Source organism: Episyrphus balteatus, chromosome 1 (genome assembly GCF_945859705.1).
Source record: "Episyrphus balteatus chromosome 1, idEpiBalt1.1, whole genome shotgun sequence".
Classification (NCBI taxonomy): Eukaryota; Metazoa; Arthropoda; class Insecta; order Diptera; family Syrphidae; genus Episyrphus; species Episyrphus balteatus.
This window is the reverse complement of record NC_079134.1, coordinates 159,610,688-159,632,944: the sequence shown is the minus strand read 5'-3', so window position 1 is coordinate 159,632,944 and position 22,257 is coordinate 159,610,688. Positions and strand designations below refer to the sequence as shown.

Genomic DNA, 22,257 nt, shown 5'->3' with positions numbered 1-22,257 from the left:
ATCATTATACTTTTAGGTTTTTGCTTATAGAATTTGCCAGTTCACCTCAGAAAGCAAAAGCAAGCCTCTTGATTTTTGATCATTTCATTGATGAAATTCTGTTGTCCTTGGTTGTTCTAGGAGGAGAGTAAGACCCAACTGCGGTCGTATCGGAATGTTGTGTGATAATCACAGAGGTTCTTAGGACTCTCCTTTTGAACAAAGTGAGCCTTGCATGCTCTAGTTTTAAGGCCCTATTATGACTCGCAAGTCGAACGTTCGACTCAATTCGAACGATTTGGGAAACACTAATATCGTCGTATTTCGATTAGAAAACTACGACGATTAGCCCGCAATGCAATCAAAATCTGACAATCGCTTAAAGGCTAAATAACTTTGATTAGCCAAATTTTTCGTAAGTCTAAATAGGGCCCTAAATGTATCTTTGCAATCCTAGTTTGATCAAGCTTTGTTACTCATGCTACCATAAGAATTATCTTCATCACATATTGCCTACTCTAATACTTTTTCTATTTTGTTTAATATTATGCACTTTTAAGTGCTTGAAGTTGTATTCTAAGCGTATTCAAGAGAATAACGAAGAAAAAAATAACAAAAATAATAAAAAATTATTAAAATTATTTTTATTTTAAGTGGAGTGATTGAATATAATTCAATATAAGTCGTACTGTCGTACCTGGGCGAAACGCTTTATTAATTTTTGGAGTTGAGGTCACTTGAACTTATATTGAATCGTATTCAAGAGATTCATAGATCTGATCAAACGGGGTAAAGGTTGCCAGAATCTATTAAACTGATCCCAAAAAATTCACCCAACAGGTCCTGTGTAGAATATAGGTTTTGAAAAGTATTTCCAAAAAAATAAAACACTGCATGATCTTGAGAAACATAATTTTCATTTGAATGACAATAAAGATTGTATGTACCTTGTACATGCCGTTCCAACAAATGAGAAAATATTCTAACAAAACATCCAAACCAATAAGACAATTTCGGCCATGAATATATATTTCAACAACAGGAATCTATTACTTGCTTTTAGCATGGTAATAGCTTTAAGTGCTACTTGTGGGCAAATTATTTGCCATATATTAAACTTGGAACGCAGCATCACGTTAGAAACCTTAAAAAAACTTATCGATCGCTTTTTTTATTAAAGAAAAGTCATCACTAGCCCTATCAAGAATAGCCTAGTAGATAAAGCTTTTTTAAAACAATTTTTAAAATATTACGTAATTCAGTATTGGCTTGTATCTTTGTAAAGTCTTGCCTATTTTAATTTCAAAACAAAACGATTTATCTCTAAATAATAAATACAAATATTTAAGTTTTTGTTTTGTTTTTTTTTCTATAAAATTTTTAAATTTAACAATTTTGTTTTTTCTTATTTTTGTTTTTAATATTTACTCGTAAGAAGAAAAAGTCACAGCTTTTTATAATAAAAAAATCTTTCAAAAGCTTAAAATACGCTTGGGAAGTTAGTCAATATAATAATAATTTATATATATAAATAAATGTCCGCTAAAGATAAAAAATGTATTGCATTGAATTGCTAAATAAAGTATTGAAAGTATTTAAGTTGCTTTCTAAAGTCTTATGTTGTTGTTGTTAAGTGTTAAATATTTTGAAAAAAAAAAGTTTTAATAATTGTGGTGAAAAGGAAAAAAGCTTTTTATAAATTACCTTTTTTTTTGTTTTTTTTTTTTCATACTTATGTCGAAAATATTTAATGCTTAGCCTTAAGTTTCTTATTCAGCTTCTTAAAAATACATTTTATTTATTTTTTTTTATTTAAATCGTCAATTCCTGTTTTGTTCTTTTACTTATATTCAATCTTTTAGATCTCTACTTCGACTGGAATATATCAAAAGTATATTTCCTCTTCATCTGGTGGAGAGCTATGTTGTTGTTGTTGTTGAGGAATAGTAGTCTTCTTCTTTTCAATAGCTCCTCCTGAATTTGTTAAAGTTTGACGACTATTGTTGCTGCTACTGTTACTAACAGTGGAGGCTGACGATGAGGTGGAACACGTTGATGCTGTACTCAGTTTTTGAGTTAACATTGTGTTTGAAGGTGATGAACGCGAAACAATTGGTGGTGGTGATGATGGATTTATGGAGGCATAGGCACTCACATTGCGACCAGTTGTTGTTGATGATGGATGATAATTTGCCAAAGATGTGGGTAATGTACTGGTCGGAAGGCCAACATCTGAGTTACGCAATCGGTATCGTTCCGGCAGTTTCGGATAAGTATTCGTTCTAAAGAAACAAATTAAATGTTAATTTAATTGTAAATTGTTTAATAATCATTTTTTGTTTACCTTGTTGCTGGATTACCAGTTTGTTGTGGTTGTTGTTGAATTATTGCTGGGCTGCTTCCGGTTCTTGAATGATTTGGTGTCATTTGGTTCTAGAATGAGAGTTTATGAGTATTGCCTTGGGAAGGTAGTAATTACTATTATATTTTTTAAACTATACTACACATCTATCATTCAAAACTATGTATATTTGTACGTTAAGTTGTTACAACATTAATACCAAGTGTGATTCTTTTGGTGCTTTATTCTACTCATCGCTGCTTGTTCTTGTATTTGCGTACAAAATTATGTTTTTGTATATATCCAGTAAAAATTAGTTATTTCCTACATAATTTTAGTTTGGTTTATTTTTGATTTAGCTGAACGAAAGGTGCACTTTCTTTTAATTTTTAGAAGAACTGTACGTAAAAGAAGTTATTTAAAAAAATATATCAAATGACTATTTAAATCATTATTTTATGCCAAAGAACGACACTTCAAAAAGCTATACGTAGCAAGTCGCGCGACCAAGTGCTGCATTTCATTACGAAAAATATTAGTGAAGTGAAGAAAAATTTTTTGGCATAAAATACTGTTTTAAATAGTACAGTTCTTAACAAAAATAGACTTTCTATTATTTTAAATTGATAAAAAATAAAAAACTAGAAAATAAATGGTGGGTTCTACCCCTATTTTTGGCATGTACAAACAAAATTTCAAACGCAAAAATCTTTTTTATTTGACATAATCCAGAAAAACAAACTAAGTACGCCATCGTGTTCAGCATACTCGAATTAAATATGAGAGCCCTCTGTCGGTTTTTGAACTATCATAGTGTAATTTGGCAAATAGTCTATAAAAATGAAAAAATATCGTATGAATAAGAATTTTGCCATATTTCGACAAATTTCAAAACGCCGAAAGTCCGGAAGTCTTTACCCAATTTGAACATTTTTTTTTCTACTTAATTTTAGCTCATAAAAGTGTTGTCAAAAGCTATTATATTAAAAACATACGATGTTAGGGTGGTCAATTTTTTTTTCTTCTAAAAATACAATTTAAAAAAATATTTTTCAAGCTTTAGGGTCGATCAGGAGGCAGAAGATAATAACCGACTTTGATTATTTCTTGGTCCGTTCTGAGTCTTCACCATTCGCAACTTTTACGTACTAAACCCTAGTGTTTAAGCTACATACATATTTTTAAATTAAAAAAAGAACCTTGCACATAAACCACAGTGAATATTTAATTAAACTAACGAAAAGCTTCGAACGCAGATGAAATTTTGTAGTAACTTAACATTGAATCTCTGAATATAAACATATTATAATCATTATATTATTATGGGTACAAGTATCTTGAAATTTCTTTAAACATTACGTTGAAAAATCTTAATCATTAATCATATTTCGATTTCTGAAAAACAGGCAAAAACGATTTACGAGCTTGTCACAGTTTTCGAACATAACCTTGATTTGAAATATGTACTGTGTGTAAATACTTTTAATAGGGATTTTTGTACACAAAAATATTGAATATTATGTTATGTAATGTATATTAACTAAGCAATGGTTTGAAAAAATAAAATTTTTAAAAAAGCTGCGATGAGTTGATTTATCTACAAAACACAAGTGTACACAAAAAAAATTTAAAAAAAACTTTAATAATATGTTTTTTTCCAATATTTTAAAAATAAACTTAAAACATTTTCAATTAAACTTAAAAATAAATTAGCAAAAACTTATAAATTATAATAATTATAATTTTTTTTTTCATATAATATCGATTCTCACCTTTTTATCAGCTAATTTAAGTGGAAACATTTGTGTGATACCTCCACTTGAATTATTACTGGAATTAGGTGGTGAAGTGATGTTATTGCTAGAATTTGTGGATTGTGGTGATTTTTCAGATTTTGTGCTAAAAGAAAATAATTTACACACAAAAAAAAAAAAAAACGAAACAAAAAATGGAACAGGAAAAAAATAAAAACAAAAAACAAGGAAAATAATGGACAATAATGATGGTTGTTGGATGGAAAATGGAAACAAATTAAAAAATTAAGGAAAAATACTGCAGAAAAATATAATAAAATATGAAATGAAAAGAAAAGAAAGAAAGAAAAAAAAAAACAAAAACGAAATAGTGAAGAAGAACCATTCAAAAAAACACAGACTCAATAATAAGAAAAACAAACACAAACAAAAGTGAGAATGATAGAAAAAAAGAAAATTAAAATGACAATGAAAATGGATGACAAAAAAAAACTTATGACGATGGAAAGATGAACATTAACAGTGCACTATGGAAAACCTTGACAAATTACCTAGACAGGGAGGACAGTTTCATTGGAATCTGCTGCTTAACACTGGCCGGGTTGACTTTGGGTGCATTAGTTGCGCTCAACAAATTCGCTGGCGGGGTCTTCGGTACTGCTGGAACGATAAATTCTTGTACATGAATTATTGAATTCTTCCAAAGGGGGAGAAGAGCCTGGATCGGTATTTGATTTTGGCTTCTTTTTGGCTTTTGAAAATGACAATGATGATCGGCGAAATAGGGTTTTTCTTATATCTAGGGGAAAGGATGGTGATGTGGGAAAGGGGAAATGAATTTCTTAACTCACTCGAAGCTGATCGCCATTTGTCTTTTCGTCGATCCACAGTACTGCCATCAACTGAGTGATGTTCATCGCCACTACTGTGTGGCGGATGATTCTCATCTGTGCTGCTGGGCGCTATAGTTGCTATAGGAAGAGGGGTCTATAGAGGAAAAAAAAAAACCATAATTAATACCAAAATTTCATATAAAATCTATTTTAACCCTTACACTCGGTGATAACAACAATCCCTGACTCGATAGGAGTTCCATTTTTCGATAAAGCTGTTCACGTTGCTGCCTAATGTCCTCCTGCTCGGCTTTAATTTGCTTTTGCAGTGCCTCTTGGGCGGCTTTTTGTTCTTCTAAATCACGTTCTTGCTGTTCCTTTTGCTTCAACCATGAAGTTTTTTCTTCTTGCAACTTATCTTGTAAATTACGTAACTCTTCTAATTGATCGTTATGCTTATACTGAGTCTTAGGATTATCCCTAAACGAGGCCAACTGCATTTGTAAATTCTGTATGGTAGTCATTTGTTGGGACACTATACAGAGTAGAGTTTGTAGATAATGTGACACCTGTAGGGCAGCATAATTATTATCCTTGAGGCAGATATTCTCTGTATTATTGCGCAAAATTGCACTCTGCTGTACAGAGAGGCTATTTAAATTGGAATCATATTCCGAGTGATTGCTTGCTGATATTGACAAAGATGATTCTTTTAAATGATGATTGTCGCGACATGGAATAGGAGACATGGGTAATGTCGAAAGGACTACATCGCGGCATGAGAATGCACTCTTAACACAAAAACAGAAAATTGAATTAGAAAAATATCTTAATAGTATTGATTTGGAAAGTTACCTTGCTTCGTTTCTCATCGAATCCACCAAAGGTTTCAGCTCGTTTTGGTAAAATCGGTGATGCATATGCATCGCTTTGTTTCTCACCAACTGAACTAGTGGAACGGGATACGGACAGACCTGTTGCTGCTGTATAAAGGGTTGATGCTAACAGGTAAATCTCCTAAAAAAAAAAAAAACAAAATATCATAAAAAGATGTAAAAAATCTTTTTGGAAAAATAGAATTTACCTGAACAGTATTTAATACTCTTTTCCATATTTCTATGGTATCACAGTCATCGTTAATTAAGTCTCTATAGGTTCCAAAATTCGATAAGAACGCCTCGGCACTTGGAATAGTCGATTCTGGTCTCTTCTCTTTCAATAAACTAAGTTGAAGGAGGATTTTTTCTTCCAGAATGAGAGCTTGTTCGATGTCTTTTTGACGCATTTTGTCTATGAAGATTTATTAACGAAATTTAACACAATTCTTAGTTTTAAAAATAAGTTAAATTATAAATTAAATAATATGTTAATGTATTAGATTGTGTAGCGGTGAGATAAGGGTTAAAGTAAATAGTGTAGTAGTGAGATATTATGTAAGTAAGAGTATGTTACAGTTTATACAGTATACAGTGAATAAATGATTTGCTAGTTGGAAACGAAGAATTTCGATTTTGAAAATGTTTTATGAAAAAATTAAGTTTATACGTTCATATAAAAGGAGATGTTAGTCTTCGATTCAGCAATATAGGCCTTGCTTTTTAATGGAATGTCGTGCTACAAATGTATTTATTTTTTGTTTAAGGTGTCGCTATATTTCATTTAGCAGTAAGAAAAAAGTTTACAATGCAATAGAAGAAATGATTTGTTTTGCAAGTGTTTGCGATGCAAGAGGTGACTTGAATATTGTTCAAAATACTTAAATTTTTTTTTCAATTAGGTTTTAATTGTTTCAACAAAGTTTTACAAATTTTTAACAAAAGCTAACAAAATAAACTTGTTGGATAAATTTACGTTTTTTAACAAATGAGAGAAAATTGTTTTTTTTTCTGTTTTTTTTTTTTGTAAAAATAGAATTGGATATTATGTTTAAAAAATAAAAATATGTTTCCCCAAACCAAAATTCTTTGCCGCCGGGTACAAAGGGGTTAAGTTGTAAATGAAAGTTTGGCAGAAAATGCGATTGAAGTTGAGCTAATGTATGAAAATCGATGCATTTTTAAACATCAATCCTCTAAATTTATGTTTTTGATACCAAATAAAAGAGAAAAATAGCCTATTTTTTATTTCATCAAAACCCGAAAAATTCAATTTTGTGACTTAACCCCTTTGTACTCGGAAGCAAAGAATTGATCCTCTGGTGAACGTAAAGCATTCAATTTAAATTGCCATATTAATTTAAAAAAAAAAATATTTTTAGCAGGATTTTCGATGCGTTTAATTTATATACAAGTTCAAAAAACCTCAACAATGTCAAGTGTTTGAAATATTACAATTACCCAAAAACAAAACAAAAAACCTTCTTGGAAACCTTATTAAAACAGAAAAATTGTTTAAATTTATGGGAAGCTTTATTTTTATTTTATTAGATAAAGTTTAAGGCCTTTAAGGCATTAGAGGCGATATTGAAATTTTATTTTTAAGACCAAAATTTTCGACACCTGCCATATAATCAAAACTTTAAAAAAATTACTTTTTAAAAACGACTTTAAGGATTTTGATAAAAAAAAATGTGTGTCTAATGTGGAAAATTCTATAGTGTCCTACCAAATTCTACACCTTTAATAAATGGAACTAATTCAGGCCATTTTCCACCCCCCCCCCCCCATCTCTCTCCAACTTCTTTACCAAAGAAAAATTTGATATTTTAAGCTCAGGGGCGTGGTAACCACCCATTTTTTCAATAAATGATTATCATACATTAGCGTAGTTTTGATTTATCGGAGTCTTGAAACAGAGCTGGTAGTTTTTTACGTCGTTTATATTTTATTTCTAAATTTTCATTTTCTTCAACGAAGCATGTCATTGTATATCGTCGGTGAAACCAGAAAACTGTGTAACTCCATTTTAGCAAATTTTATAGGAGAGCAAAAAAACAAAATCGTTTTGAAGGCATTTGTATGAGTTTCCATTTTCTAATTTGCTAATAAAATAAAAACTATGAACTTTAAGGGGATTCTGAGTTTAAGGAACTGTAGATATTAGGTTTGTCTAACAGATGGCATTCTAATATAATTTTCAGAAAATTTGGAGTTACACACTTTTCTGGTTTCACCGACGATATGAAAGTTTATTCAGGAGAAAAGTAAGTATGTTCAGCAAATCAGCTAAAAAACATTATATAAAAAGTGCCGAATGGTAAGTTCTTTTGGTTTTAAGAGCAAATCATTTTCTTTCTTAACAACTGTTTCTAACATTTTTTTTTACTTTTACTGCATTTAAAGAATTTATTTAAAAAGAAAACACATTAATGGCCAGTTTGTTCACAGTTGATTATGTTTTAATCAAGGATTATTAAATACAAAAATCCTTGATTAAAAGATAATCAAGTGTGAACAAACCGGCCCTAAGTCCACTTACAATAGTAACCATTATTCGTTTGTGCAAGAATGTTTTTACGTTTCAACATTTTTGTAATTGTTTTCTTTTTAATATTATGTACTATTTTGTTTAAATATCTTCAGTTAATAAATAATTAAAAATTTATAAAACGTTGTTCTCTGCACACTCCGAATGACTATTTATCTACTTCCACGTATTTGATGGAGTCTTATCTTTAAAAACAATGAAATATTTCAAAAATTGTTATACCTCCATATCTACCCAAACATGGTCTATCAAAATAAAATAAAAGAAAATAACTTCCCCTGCAATGTCAGCTGTTTTTATTTTTCAAAAAAAAAAAAAAAACACGATAAAATTGATTTGCCATTCAATCAATGCAATTGCTCCAATAACGCTAAAAGCAACAAGTCCAATTAATCAAAGAGTGTGCAATCTATACAAACGTGTGTATAGGTATTTTCTTATTTTGTCGGTCAATTTTAACCAACACTTTGTCTGATTTATCATTGTGTTAAACAAAAAGTGTTGGTATTCCTATAGTTTCCTATTTAGATGTTTTCTTTGATTAGGTTTTTTGTTCCATTCCACTGACGACAAACAGCCATCTAAAGATAAGATTGCATTTTCATTTTTATTTAAAAGTATTGTTCTGTAGAAAACTATCACTGCACTGAATTTGATTACGAATTAATCAACAACAAAAAAATAGATAAGATAAGAAATGCTGATAAGTTTCCAAAAGCTCTAAAGATTTGAGGCACTAACCAAAAAAAAAGTTTTCATTTCCATCGAATGGAAGTTAGTTTACATTTGTAATTCTTGAAAGAAAGGTCAAACATTTCTATGGGGAGATGATTGTGAGAGAAGAACTTGCAAGACTTTAGTGTACCATAACTTAAAAATATGGCAATTAAATTAAATTTTATTACTTTCATAATTTTGTTGTTGATTGCAAGTAAAGAAATTAATGCAACTAAAACGGAAACGGAAACGGAAACAGAACATTGTCCATCATATTGTAAATGTGATTTATATGAGAATTTAAATCGAGCCGACTGCAGGTTAATAAAAAAAAAGAATATAATTAATTTTATGGTTAAAAAAAGGAGTGTTTACATTGTTTTGATATGGTTTTATCCTTTTTATTTTGTTTGTAGTGGACAACAATTAATTACACCAAATGTCGAAGTACCAAGTGCGGTGGAGTTACTTGATTTGTCACACAATGACATCACTACATTGGATAATGTCTGTTTTGAGGTGAGTTACGTTCTTTTTTTAATTTGTTAATTTCATAAACAGACAGATAAGGTTAGATAAGAAAATTAGTGAAAACATTCCCAAACCAATGCGGCTAGAATAAAAAGGTATAAATCATCAAAATACAAAGAAAAAGAATGACTGATTTGAAAAAAAAAAGTGGAACAAGCCTTGATTTATTTATTAAAATAAAAAAAGAAGCAGCATTTAAGGTCAAGTACAATACTTATTTTGTTCAGTTTCTTGCAACATAGAAAATATTGAAGTTGAAAAACAATAATAGGTCATATAATATCAATATATAAGTTTTTTTTTAGATTGTTGACGATTGTTTTTACGTATGATATAAGAAAGTGGTTAAGTTCATGATTTGCAAATAAAAAGATCTCAAACATTATATTTGATACTAGAGAATGCAAAAAATTGAATTCGCAATTCTGGTAATCTGTCTGTCTGTTTGTACCTTAAGCTTCAACTTGATAGTTCAAGGTGGCGACATAGTGCCTTTTAAGGTGATGGATTGAAGTTGGTGTCAAATAATTTTAATTAGAAATGTTACCTATAGTTTTTAAAAATTGGTAAAAGGAAATAAACAAAAAAAAGCAAATTTAAAATTTGGTTCTAAAAATAAGAAAACATCTGTTTAAAAGGTTTTGTTATCCAAAAAAAGTTTCCCATTTGATTTCTTGTATAACAAAGAATACTAAGAAACAAATTAAAAAATAGTAAAATAAAATACAACATGCTTTTAATTTTTTTTTTGAGGTACCGTCAGTAACGATTAAAAAATATTTATCTTATTCAAAAATTATGGCCTTATTAGCGAAAGATAACACAAAACTTATGATCAAAACTGTTAGATCCGTTTTTAAGAATAATATATTTTTGTCCATTTTGGCCAGGTATAACGTTAATTTTGACACTTAAAATAAAATTTTAATTTCCCTTCGATTGAATCACCTAAGAAAAGCACACAGACATAATTTCACATTCTCTATCATGGTAATGCAATGCCTAGAGTTATCTCCAGTTCGATTTTTGTTAACGAATCTTTAACTTGCCCATAGTCAGTGCATACCTATGAGGCAAGTAAGATTGTCACTTTAAAAACTGAAACTGGCAACATTATATTTGCATTAAAAATCAATTGAACAAAATAGCCTGCATTACCAAATATAAATCTACAAAAAACTGGCAACAGTTTTTAAAGAAAACCACTGCAGAAAAGTAAAGAAAACTTTTACATATCGCTGGCTGAGAATTATTGGGTTGTATGTCTGCAGGGGTTTCCATAAAACATACAACCTTATAATTCTCGGCCAGCGATATGTTTCTTTTTTGTACAGGAGGACCGTTAACTTTGGTCCTAAACAAACTTTAATTGCTAATTCGTTGGTTTGGAGTGTAGGTTGAGATAGGAACATGCACACAGACGGACAGAGAGAATTATGAGAATCACTTTTTTTCGCGAAACTGCTCAGTCTGTTTCTACTGTAAGTCTTTATTCTCACCCTTCTAACACGGCTTTCTTAAAGGTATAAAAAATACTACTTGCATTGAATTTGTCTAAAAAAAACTTACATTTCTTGAGAATGGTAATGAAGTTTACTATTTTACACGGACTGACTTTGCTAAATTTGGATCTGGGCGTCTTATAAGATAGAATTCTATATTTCAAACCCAACATTGATCAGGCCAACCGATCTTTTAGTTTAATTGGTTTTATTAAACGTTTGGTCCATTCTCATGGAATTTAACACGTTCAAAAAGATTTATTCGCTTTGTCTTACTTGCCTTTCTTTGGGAATATTGACTCAACTCCTTAACATGACCAGCGCAGCGCGCTGCAGCGTTAATATATGTAGGTTAAGTTAGTATTAATTTGGTTTTACTTTTAAGCTTGTACTATGATTAAATAAAATAAAAATATTAAATATATGTTTCTCTATTTTAGGGCCTCATCTACGTTATAAACCTAACCATCACCCATAATGCACTCCACACAATTTACTTGGACGCATTTAGCTCACTTCGTGAAGTCAAATTCATCGATTTATCACACAATCGTTTGGAATATTTTGACGAACGAATATTCGAAGCAAACACCAAGCTAACATCTCTAAATCTATCAAGCAACAAATTCATGTCACTTCAAAATAAACCCCTCCTCCGGAGTTCATCAATTAAATATCTCAACTTAAATAATGCACAAATAACATACATCTATCCTCAAATGTTTAAAGAAATACCCAATTTGAAAGATGTTGATATTTCAAATAATCTTATGATAACTCTTAGTGCTACAGCATTCAATTCATTAAAAAACTTGCAAATACTTAATTTAGAACAAAATCGTTGGATCTGTGATAATGGTTTCGATGCTACCTTAAAGCTATTGAAACGAAAAGGAATCGAAACAAGACTGCATTCGTGTGAAGTTTTTAATATAAAAACTGAGGGTCGGTATAATAATGAACCTCATATTATGTTTGAAAGAATGATGGCAGCACCTATGCCGTCGTCACCTTCAATTGAAACTGAACCTGAACCTAAGGAATTTATTCCAATTGAAAATGTATGGAAACCCAAAAAACCAATTGATCAAGATTTGATTGAAGCTGAAGCTTGTGAAGAACAAAGTCTTGTCAAGATTTGCCATCTACATCGCAGTTGTTTGGCAAATTTGAGAATTTTGATAAAAGACAAGACCGCTGGAGAGGTCATCAAACGAGGAAAATATACCGATGATGATTTAAAGTTTGTATTCTTCACAGGAATCGCTCTGGGAATTGCCATATTTATCTGTCTCATGACCTGTGCACTTTGCATTAAACGATGCTTTAATGTTCAAAAGAATTTTACACAGAGGCCAAACGATGGTATGCCTAATTCTTCCAGAATGAACTTTTCTAACTTTCTTTTATATTTTTGCAGTTGTAACCACTGTTACATATCGACGACCCATTCCAGCTGCAGCACCAATAGTGCCACCACGACAACGTCGATCAAATCGAAGATCTCGAAACGCTGTACCACCTTTAAATCGATCACTATCAAGTCCGGTCCGTCGAGGACCACATGCCGATGGCAATCAAAGTGACTTTGCTACATTTATAACTAGGTTTTTCGAAAGACCTACAAGGCATCAATATTATCGGACGATAAATGAAAATACAGCTCATATGATTCGAAGATTGAGTCAGAGTAATTTGTTTAACAATCGTCGTAGTAGAAATTTTAACGAAACAACAACACCGAATAGCAGTGGTGAAGGAGAGCCATTTGTATATCCTTTGGCTATTGAAAGTAGAGCGTCTCTGGACGAACCGTTGGTGCATCAACCGACAGGAAGCAGATGGGAAGAGCCACCGGCTCGTCCTGAAACACCACCACCTGCCTATGGTGATGTTGTAAGACCCAAGAGAGACAATTAGTGGTTTTATAAATAAGAAATTAGTTTAAGACCATAGTTATATTATATAGTTTAAATTGATTTTTAGGAATAATAAAAACAAATTAAGACAAATGGCCAGTTCAATTGATTTCTTGATATCGAAAAGGCAAAATAGCATCAGCTCAAGATCCGATGAATCTAATTTGTTTTCTCTTTTCACAACATTTGTCACTTTCCAAAACTAGCAGTGAAATCAGTTATTTTTCTTAAGTGAAATAATTGTATGTACAAAAGTGTTGTATAGTGACTTTAGATTAAATTAAGCTTTAAAATATTTATATATTTTGTTTTTACATCATAAGCTTACCTTCTAGCTCGCTATTTCCCATAGCTATTAGCATATTATCAAGCAATACAAAGAATTATACAAAAGCATTGTTATTTTTGTTTAAAGATGTTAAATATTAATTTGTAAGGAAATAAATGAGCATGAATAAAGCAACGAAATTTAATACTTGATAAAAAAAAGAAACTGAAAGAAAACTTTAGATGAGAGCAATTAATGAAGATGATATGATAGAAGGTTGTAATACATTTTAATTAAGATTCATATAAATACTGCTTGGACACTTATACAGGAAAAAAGGACAAACATAAAAAATCAAGATATACAAAATTTATATTTTCAAGCACTTACCTATTAACTCTCTCATATTAGCTTGTTTGGCGTCAATAAGTTTTTGTTTTTCTTCAGCAGTAAGATCATCAGTTTCGATATCATCCGATGGACATTCGAGAACAGCAGCTCTGTGAAAATAATTGAAATCATTTATAAAAGATACTCAAAGCTTTACAAATTAAGTTCTTTCTCAGGTACAAATTAAATTTTAAATTTTAAAATGCTCCCGAATTCGGAAAATAATTTTAGTATGAAATGAGATCTCCAAACGAAGATGACAAAGGCTCCTAATTGGAATCAATTATTTAGTTTTCAAAATTTGTTTTCAAAGAATTTAAACTTCTTTAAGCAGAGCAAAATTTACAATTAAACTGGAAAAACAAAATACAAAAAAAGCCCGATTCAACATAAACAAAAATACAAAAAGATTAAGTGGGCAATTTTCTCTTTCAAAAAAGCACACGTTCCTCATTTGATAGACAAGCTTTAGGCATTCTTTTTTACAATCCTACCTCAATTTATTCAACAAGCAAATTACCCCGAGCACAGCTATTCACCTCTCAGCGAACTAATTGGCCACACTATCATTCAAAATTCATTTGTACCACTTAGCTGATTTTTTTCTAATAACTTCCACATCAGCATTCCATCAAGATCCATTTGGGACATTCAATCTTAGTATTCTTGATCAATGAAACGTATTTTAGATAGAAATTTTGGGAATTAAACAAGTCCTATTACTATTAGATTGCATATTAGGTCGATAAAGTGTCTTAAAACTGAACTTCGCATTATATGCAAACACGTCATGCGACTTGTCACTTTCTGCAAAAATTTAATAAACGAAGAGGAAACCATTTTCATTCTTCCCAGACTTATTTTACACATAGGAAAATGTTTCTTTGGTGGCTCCCATGATTTGATGAACAAAGATATCTATTCAGTCTCCATTGGTCTTTATAAAGCTTCAACTGCTTTAATCCGTAAAAATAATCTTTTTAATGTAGTATCATCGATCACACTAAGGCCATTGGTCGAAATATTTTGGCCACTTTTTTCTGAAATCTAACCATAAGGAGCAACTAAGTTCAACTGATTCTTTAAAATAAAAAAACAATTGAAACAATTCCGCAAGTGACTGTTAACAAAAAGAAAAAACAAAATCCTGCTTTTGTTGTAAAGTTGTAAACGAGGAAAATAAAACACAGCTAATATTAACACTAAACAGAGTCCCAAATAAAGAATGAAGAAGCCCTTAAAAACTTATAGTTAAAGACCCATGTTTTTTATTTCGGGTTTTTTTTTTCACGAAGCTTCAATAAGCAACAATAGAAGTCACGAATAATGAACCTTTCCAACCGACAACACAATATGGAACATCAATAGACTACTATAGTGTCGGTTAAGGTTCTTGCAAGTAGAGAATACTTAACACCATAGTTGTAACTTAAAAACTTGAATCTTCAATACGATGCATATGTTAAGTTGAACCTGATAAACGACCATTACCAAATTTCGCATTAAAGCCACTTTCTAGAAATAAGCTAAATATGTTTAACTTAAGCGATGAGCAAATTTTGAAAATTTAATATAATAGCTTTATCGAAACGGGCCTACCACAAAATCTCGAAAAAAAAAAAACATAATATAGAATGCAAAAATCTCGAAAGCAAAACTCCCTACGCGAGATGATAGTGGACAAAAGACTTTCAATTTAGAATCTGGAATTTAATTTCTTGCAAAACTATTTATGACCACTGTCATTTTTTAATGATGAAGAAAATTAAAATGAGTATGATAAAAACTTTTAAAAACAAAATATTTTACCTTATAGCTTGAATCCAAACATTTTTATCCTTTGGTTGTTGTACTTTAAGCTCATACATTTCGGGAAAGGCAGGGTTCGAAGAAATAATATAAATGCCACGCGATTCAGTTCCAGCTTTTTCACGTATGAGAAGCTTTTGAAGAGATACAACTCCAGCCTATAATACAAAATTAAATATTTTTAACATTTAGAATCCATTAATTAATAATTCTAACTAACCTTATTCTCTGGTGTAAAGAATGTATACTTATTGTGTGAGCTCTCTTGAAGAAAGAATAAACAATCGGACAAAACTACAACCAGTACAACTTGCATTTTAGATCTGCCTTGCATCAACATAGCATAGCCTTCAAATCTGCAAATATATAAAATTCCATTTAATGCTCATAGTTCATCAAAATATTCTGATGAATACTCACTTTAATCTCCTTTGGGGGCCAACACAAATCTCAGATTTCCTAAATTGCTTATTCTTATACATTGCATAGGATTTAACATCGATGCGTCTAAAGATCTCCAGCTGTCGATCTTGCTTTTCCTTTTCCGCTACACAAGCATCGACATCGACAAGCATACTTTTAACCAAATTCATAGCTCGTTGTAGCTTTTCCTGTTCGACTCGATCCTCTCGTGAACTTTTCAACAACGGATCGATGAGTAGAGGATATTTTGTCAAGCGCTGCACAAAAAAATTATTCAAAAAACAGAAAAAAATTAGTTAAAAATAAACAAGCCCACTTTCCGTGTCCATTGAACTTACCTGCGTCACAAACAAAATACACTCGGGAATGCCTTTCTTCTTGAGCAGCGGATTGGACAGACAATGCTTATACCATTCGGCAAACGTTTGATCGCTTGTCATGCAAAATTTAAATTTATCGAGTGCAGAACGATGATTTGAGCAGAATTCCCCTAGAAATAGAACAAGAGAGTAGGTATATTGAGTTGTTGTAAAATATAGTTGGAGGGTAGGTGGAGAGAGTAATAGGAGGTGAAATTCAATTTTTAATCATGTGTGAAGGACTGCAGCAGCACTATGCGCTCTGGTCATTGAGGAGAACTCATCAAATTACAAAATGCTTTCGTTTGCACTATTGGGTGCTGTGCGGCGACCATAAGTTTACACCGACAGTATGGATGATAATGAACGAGGCGGTGTCGAAGGCGACGAAGACTACAACGACGAAGGCTATTCGTCCGTTGTCGTCGTTCGGTTCGACTATGTTGTGGTACTACACACAACACAGTAGTGAAGCATTTAATTATGTGTACTGTGAGTTCAAATTGAAAGAAAGGTCGCGTGGGTTTAATTACCCTGATGTGGAAGTGGGTCATTTTTGATGGCCGCCGGTAAAGAAGAAAACAACAACAACAATAACAAGTATGATAATGAAGACTACGACGACGGGATGTTAGATGTAACCAAGTACCAAGAGCAACGATGATTTCTCTATTGTTTTATGTGTTTATTTTTTTTTATGATGATGTCATTCATGTGCAAATGGGAGAAAAAAAAAAAGGTTCATGCAATTATGCACTTACAGGTGGTCTATTGTTTTTTTAGTTTTAATTGAAGAATCAGCTCGAGGTGTGTAAAGTGGCAGAGTCACGTGGATGGATGTAATAAGATGTAAATAAATTTCAAGAATTTTTAGCACTTGTTAATGTTTGACTATGATGTTGGTTGAAGAAGTGGTTTGATTTGGTGTTGTTTTACCTTGTTATTATGAGTTTTTCAATGCAAATGGGAAAGTAAAAGTGTAGGTGTGAATTGTGTACGATTTAAAAACCATGTTTTGGTTACTATTGTTTTCAATTTTACAGTTTTTTTTTTCTTAATATACATGATTTTTATTTTAGTTGCATCTTAGGGATTGGGTTAAATCAACTGCAGATTGTATGCGTAATTGGGTTTTCTCAATAGATTATGTAACTTTTTTTTTTGGTTTTGTAGGAACAAGAGTATAGTTTTGGGTCAGGATCATTGTGATCTATCTATAGATCTGTTGTGCCTTATACTAGAGTTGTATGATATTCTTTATCATTTGGTTAAAAAAGAGGTTACCTGGAAATATTTCGGAAGTTTTGAAAATTGGCGAATAAGTCAAATAAGGGTTTAGCCTCGGAATAAGTGCTAATAGAAATTTTTTTCTCAATATCTTCGTTTTGGCATTCTATAACTTACCTCAAAAGTCTAGACAAATCTCATGTCCGCATCCTTGAAGTAATGTGGAAACAAAAGATTAATGCAGTTACCTTTAACATACAATTTTATTTTAGAAAAATATGGTTCAGAGCCACCATTGGTTTTAATGACTTTTGGGTCGTATTTGGTTGAGAACTTATTTTATTCTATTCTGGTATTAAAATAATTTTGATGCATCTCTTTGGGTTGCAATGAGTCCTTTGAAATGTTCTGTGTTCATTTATAGAACTTTTCTCTAAAAGACACCGAGACTTGGAAGTCTGAATTTTCGACTCATATTAAATCTCGTCTATTTTGAAGGTGATTTGAGAAGAAGATACAACGAGTAAAGGTGCAGGGATAGAATAAAATTAAAAAGGTCATTGAAAACTATGGTCTGCTATATTTTTTCAAACAAATTAATTTTGAAAATTGAAGTAAAAAAGTTTTGAAAGCTTTCCAAAAGGAATGGATTATTTTTAAACTTGAAGTGTGTATCATCGATGAAGTGGAGATGTGTTCTTGTTCACTTCACAAGATTTACATTACATATGAATTCAATGTTGTATTTAAATGGATTCATCCGTGTGAAAGAGTACATTTTTCACCGCTTGCTAAGCAAAACTCTCCACATTTTTCTGCACGAAGATTCACGGGAATGTTCACGGTCCACTAAAAAATGCAAATTTGTATGGATACACAACTTAATTCACAAGTATGTACGGGGCTTTAATTTTATAACTGGTTTGTTTTTTAAAGCCTAATTTATTCACACTCCATTAAATTTAAAGTCTCTATTATAAACGGGAAATATTAAAATTTGTATGTGATTTGACAGATTTTCAATTTTTAATGGGAACTTTAAATATAATGGAGAGTGAATAAATTGGGCCTAGGTATGTCACTGATTTCACTGAAACTCGGGGTTTTTAAGATACGAGTAATCCAGATACATCCGTGGAATCTTAATATCTCGAAAATTCGAGACTCATACATAAATTCTGAAAATGATTTATTGGTCATAGCGGTGGGGACCTTGAGATATAATGTAGTAGGATATTTGTTAATTTTGTCAGACAGAATAATGTAAATTTGACCTCTTGTTTCTAACTTACCATAAGCAACTTTCAGCCTCTGGGCATTTGTTGATGAGAAAAAATCCACCAAAATGTCAGCAATGCTGTCAACGATGTAATTTTCCCTTTGCTTTTGCCGAAGTTTTTTGAGAAAGCTAAAATTGGTAAAGTTATCAATCATGATCTTAACTATTTAGGATTTATTCTTTTTTAATACTCACCACGTGTGTAATTCAGTCAATTCAGCTAAGCGAGGAAACATACGATTGATATGTAATCCCGCAAAATGTCTTTCTAAACTTTCAACAAAAACTTTCTGCATGACTAGAAGGGTCTGGCAGTGATGTTTTTCCGTCATAATAAACTCATAGATGTGTTCCTGCCTTTTAACCTGCTATATTTTTCGAATAGAAAATATTACATGTTCAATTATATTGAAAAGAAAAGTTTGAAATGAATCTTACTTGTTTATCTTTAAGGGATTTGACAACTTCTTTTGGCACACTTGGACTCCATGAGTCATGTTCGTCGAGTGCTATACCCAAAGCTGGATCCGCTCCCAAATCATGTGGCCCAATTGGCGGTTCATTTAAAAATTCGACTCGAATCAAAGGTGTGTCATCTGAATAACTGAAATAGACCAAACAAAGGCAAATATTTTTGTCCTTAAGTTTTAATTCAAATTCCAATATTTGTTTGTAAACTTGTAAACAGACTTTTTTTTTAAATATCCAGTAAAATAGATTTTGAGTGTTTGTGAAAGAGTGTGTTTTCTGGTTTTTCTTTTTTTTTTTTAATTTTATACACAGTACATAGTAGGTATAGTTTTTCATGGTTTATCATAAGTTTGGTTAGAGAATAATAATAAACAAAAAACAACAAAAAAAAGTAAAACTGAAAAAAACTTATTTCGTATTATCAAGTTCTTTTCAACATCCATTTAATAATAAATACAAGTTTCAAAAAGCAGTAAAAGTTTCTTTTTTTTCTTTGTTTTTCAAAAGAAATGATTTTTTTTTTTAAGAAGATTTACAAAATAGTTTTAAGGAACACAAGAAAGCGGAGTAGATAAAGTATAATATTAGTTTTTAATTTTTTTTAAATTTTAATTAATTGAATTAGCGCTCTCTGGGAGGATACTTACTTTGAATGTTCATTTTGTGAATGTCCATCATAATAATCCCGGCCATCGTCATGATGTGAAGTATGGCTAAATAAGAGAATGCAAGCGTAAAAACAAAAACAATAAAAATGTGTAATGGAAATAAACACTGCGGCGAAGGCGGCTTTAACAACATAAAACAAATGAATTTTTCAAATTTGCAAATAAAAAAAAATTATACAAATTTTTGTGAACTAATAAAACAAATAAACTATAATTTTTCTAAGCAGTAAAAATAATAAAATGAGTAATAAAAGCAAATAAATAATAAGTTTTGAAGCAAATAAGAAATTATTGTTGAAACGGAACGAGTTAAAAGATTGACGGTGAGGAGCAAGTGAAATATGAAGATATTATAACTATTTATTTCTATTTTTTTTTAAATTTATTTGTATAAAAGCCAGTTTTGTTTGTTTCAATTTTTAAGAAAATTTGAATGTACATTTCTCAACATATTTTTTATAGTTTTCCATTAAAAAAAATTATATATATGATTGAGAACGGTGATTTCATTCTGTTGATATTATTTCCTTAAGTTACATAATTAACCTAGCCAAATGGAAAAGATTGTTTTTCATAAAAACGTCTGTAACAATTTCGAATTTTTTCTTGTTTTCTGTCTTTCACGTAAACCATTTAATCGATTTCAACGAAAATTATTGTACAAGGACTTTTGAGTATTCTTAGTTGAAGAACTAAGAGATATTTTTAAAAATATCAGGCTTTACAAAAGAATCAAAATTTTTTTTTATTGAAAAATCTTTTTTTTTTCAAAATGAAATGATTTTTCTTGAAATTTTGTTTCAAATATGGGGTGTTAATGTGTTCAGAAGGACATACCAATTTTAACCTTTAAACAAATAATTTTTTTTAAACGGTTCCAACGATTTTCAAAAACAAAATGATCAACTATAATAACGTTGCCGTTCAATAAGAACTCGATGTTTTTGAGTTATTTGCGTTTTAAGTACTTATGTATGTAATCAATATTAAAAATGTAAAATGGATTAACCTGCATAAGCGTTGGCTTAATCTGTAGAATAAGATCTATTTCAGAATCAACAAATGCAATTTTTGTAAATGATAAAGTTATAAACTTTTAATTTGAACGAAATGGATCTAGCGAGTTTTCCTTAAAAGAAAAATAAAAGAAGTAAAATTATAAAATTTATTTGAAAGTTTCCTAACATTAACAATATAAAAAGTAATAAACTTGTTACTAAGGAGAAATTATCCTGTTCGAAGTCACAACTTAAAATAAACTTAAGGTAGTTTCGGACGAATTTCACAAGTGGCTCAAGTTCAAATTTTTAAAAATAGGATTTCAGTATAAAAATTTGCTACTTGTTGTGAAATTTGTAATCGCTATTGCTATCGATCGATTAATTAGGAAAGCAGTCTGTTATTTGAGTATTAGACATTTGGCAGCGATCTGTTCTGTACCACTCATGGAATTACTATATATTCACATAAACGCAGGCAAATTTGGTCTTTTTTATGTGGATTGAATTTTCTTGTAGATAATACAAAACAATAGCAGAAACATTCTGTTTGCGATTTTTACTGCCACGAGTTTTCGAAAACACAGAAACTTATTAAACGTTTCTGGTAGTTGATGAAGGTATTTATTCAAACATGTCGCATTCTCAACACAATAACAACTCTGCTTTTGAATAAAATGTAGCTTTCTAGAAGAGCTGAGAATTTTTAATTAAAAAAAGTACTATTAACTATTTTCAAACTACATTTCCAACAGATAGACTGAAACTTTATGAATACTTAAAAACTGGATAAACTACTACTTTTTTTTTTAGTTGAGAAAAGTCATTCAGAATCAGCAGCTTTTAAGTTAATTTACGATAAATTGTGTTCACTTAAATTTGAAAATAAAAAAAAATATAACAATTAAATATCGATAAGAGTAATTTTTTTTTTCGAAATTTATTTCTTTATTAAAACTGGCTTGTACACTTTTAAAAATTATTTAAGGTTTTTTAAATAAAATAATAAAGTACAAATTAGAATAGATATTATTGATTAACTAACAAACAGAGGCTACTTCTTAATAGGCTAGACTTACTTCAAAATCCCTTTACACTGAATAGATTCAAAGACATCAATATAAAATGTAGACATTTAAAAGCTCTTAAAGTATCTACTTCTTTTATATATTTTTTTTTTTCGCATGCAATTTTGGAAACAAAAAGAGAACTTTATTTTAAATTAGAAAATTTAACCATAAACTCATATAACATTATAAAAATGTATGCAATTTTAATAACAAGTAAAGTTAGAACATCTCCTTAAAAGTTGTTAGTTATTATTATTTTTTTAGAAGAAGAAGAAAAAGGAGCAGAATAGCGA

At 30.5% G+C, this 22,257-nt stretch overlaps 2 protein-coding genes across 17 annotated transcripts in view; one reads left to right on the top strand and one right to left on the bottom strand.

Annotated features, from left to right (window-relative positions):
- Positions 1-1,653: 1,653 nt before the first annotated feature.
- LOC129907662 (rho guanine nucleotide exchange factor 18) overlaps positions 1,654-22,257 on the bottom strand; it is a 92,207-nt gene continuing 71,603 nt past the window's right edge. For 5 of the 16 annotated variants that reach the window (XM_055983956.1, XM_055983967.1, XM_055983959.1 and 2 more), the window contains 17 exons: positions 19,196-19,361; positions 18,953-19,125; positions 18,771-18,886; positions 16,231-16,382; positions 15,890-16,149; positions 15,690-15,825; positions 15,470-15,627; positions 13,661-13,770; positions 13,331-13,354; positions 5,992-6,197; positions 5,763-5,924; positions 5,129-5,698; positions 4,926-5,061; positions 4,626-4,734; positions 4,093-4,219; positions 2,324-2,412; positions 1,654-2,261 (listed from right to left, as the gene is read on the bottom strand). In XM_055983956.1, coding sequence (XP_055839931.1) covers positions 1,865-2,261; positions 2,324-2,412; positions 4,093-4,219; positions 4,626-4,734; positions 4,926-5,061; positions 5,129-5,698; positions 5,763-5,924; positions 5,992-6,197; positions 13,331-13,354; positions 13,661-13,770; positions 15,470-15,627; positions 15,690-15,825; positions 15,890-16,149; positions 16,231-16,382; positions 18,771-18,886; positions 18,953-19,125; positions 19,196-19,361 — 3,091 coding nt within the window. In that variant the 3' untranslated portion in view covers positions 1,654-1,864. Of the gene's footprint in view, positions 2,262-2,323; positions 2,413-4,092; positions 4,220-4,625; positions 4,735-4,925; positions 5,062-5,128; positions 5,699-5,762; positions 5,925-5,991; positions 6,198-13,330; positions 13,355-13,660; positions 13,771-15,469; positions 15,628-15,689; positions 15,826-15,889; positions 16,150-16,230; positions 16,383-18,770; positions 18,887-18,952; positions 19,126-19,195; positions 19,362-19,875; positions 19,942-22,257 lie in introns of all 16 variants that reach the window. The other 11 variants (XM_055983960.1, XM_055983961.1, XM_055983962.1 and 8 more) reach the window with 9 other exon arrangements.
- LOC129907663 (uncharacterized) lies at positions 8,752-13,039 on the top strand. The gene is made up of 4 exons (XM_055983970.1): positions 8,752-9,370; positions 9,467-9,569; positions 11,524-12,448; positions 12,504-13,039. Exons 1-4 carry the CDS (start codon positions 9,213-9,215, stop codon positions 13,001-13,003), a joined length of 1,686 nt encoding a protein of 561 aa, XP_055839945.1. The 5' UTR covers positions 8,752-9,212; the 3' UTR covers positions 13,004-13,039.

Coding starts and splice junctions, on each gene's coding strand:
- LOC129907663 (XM_055983970.1), top strand. CDS start 9,213: ATGGCAATTAAATTAAATTTTATTACTTTCATAATTTTGTTGTTGATT. Junction 9,570..11,523: donor TGGATAATGTCTGTTTTGAG/GTGAGTTACGTT, acceptor TCTCTATTTTAG/GGCCTCATCTACGTTATAAA. Junction 12,449..12,503: donor TACACAGAGGCCAAACGATG/GTATGCCTAATT, acceptor ATATTTTTGCAG/TTGTAACCACTGTTACATAT.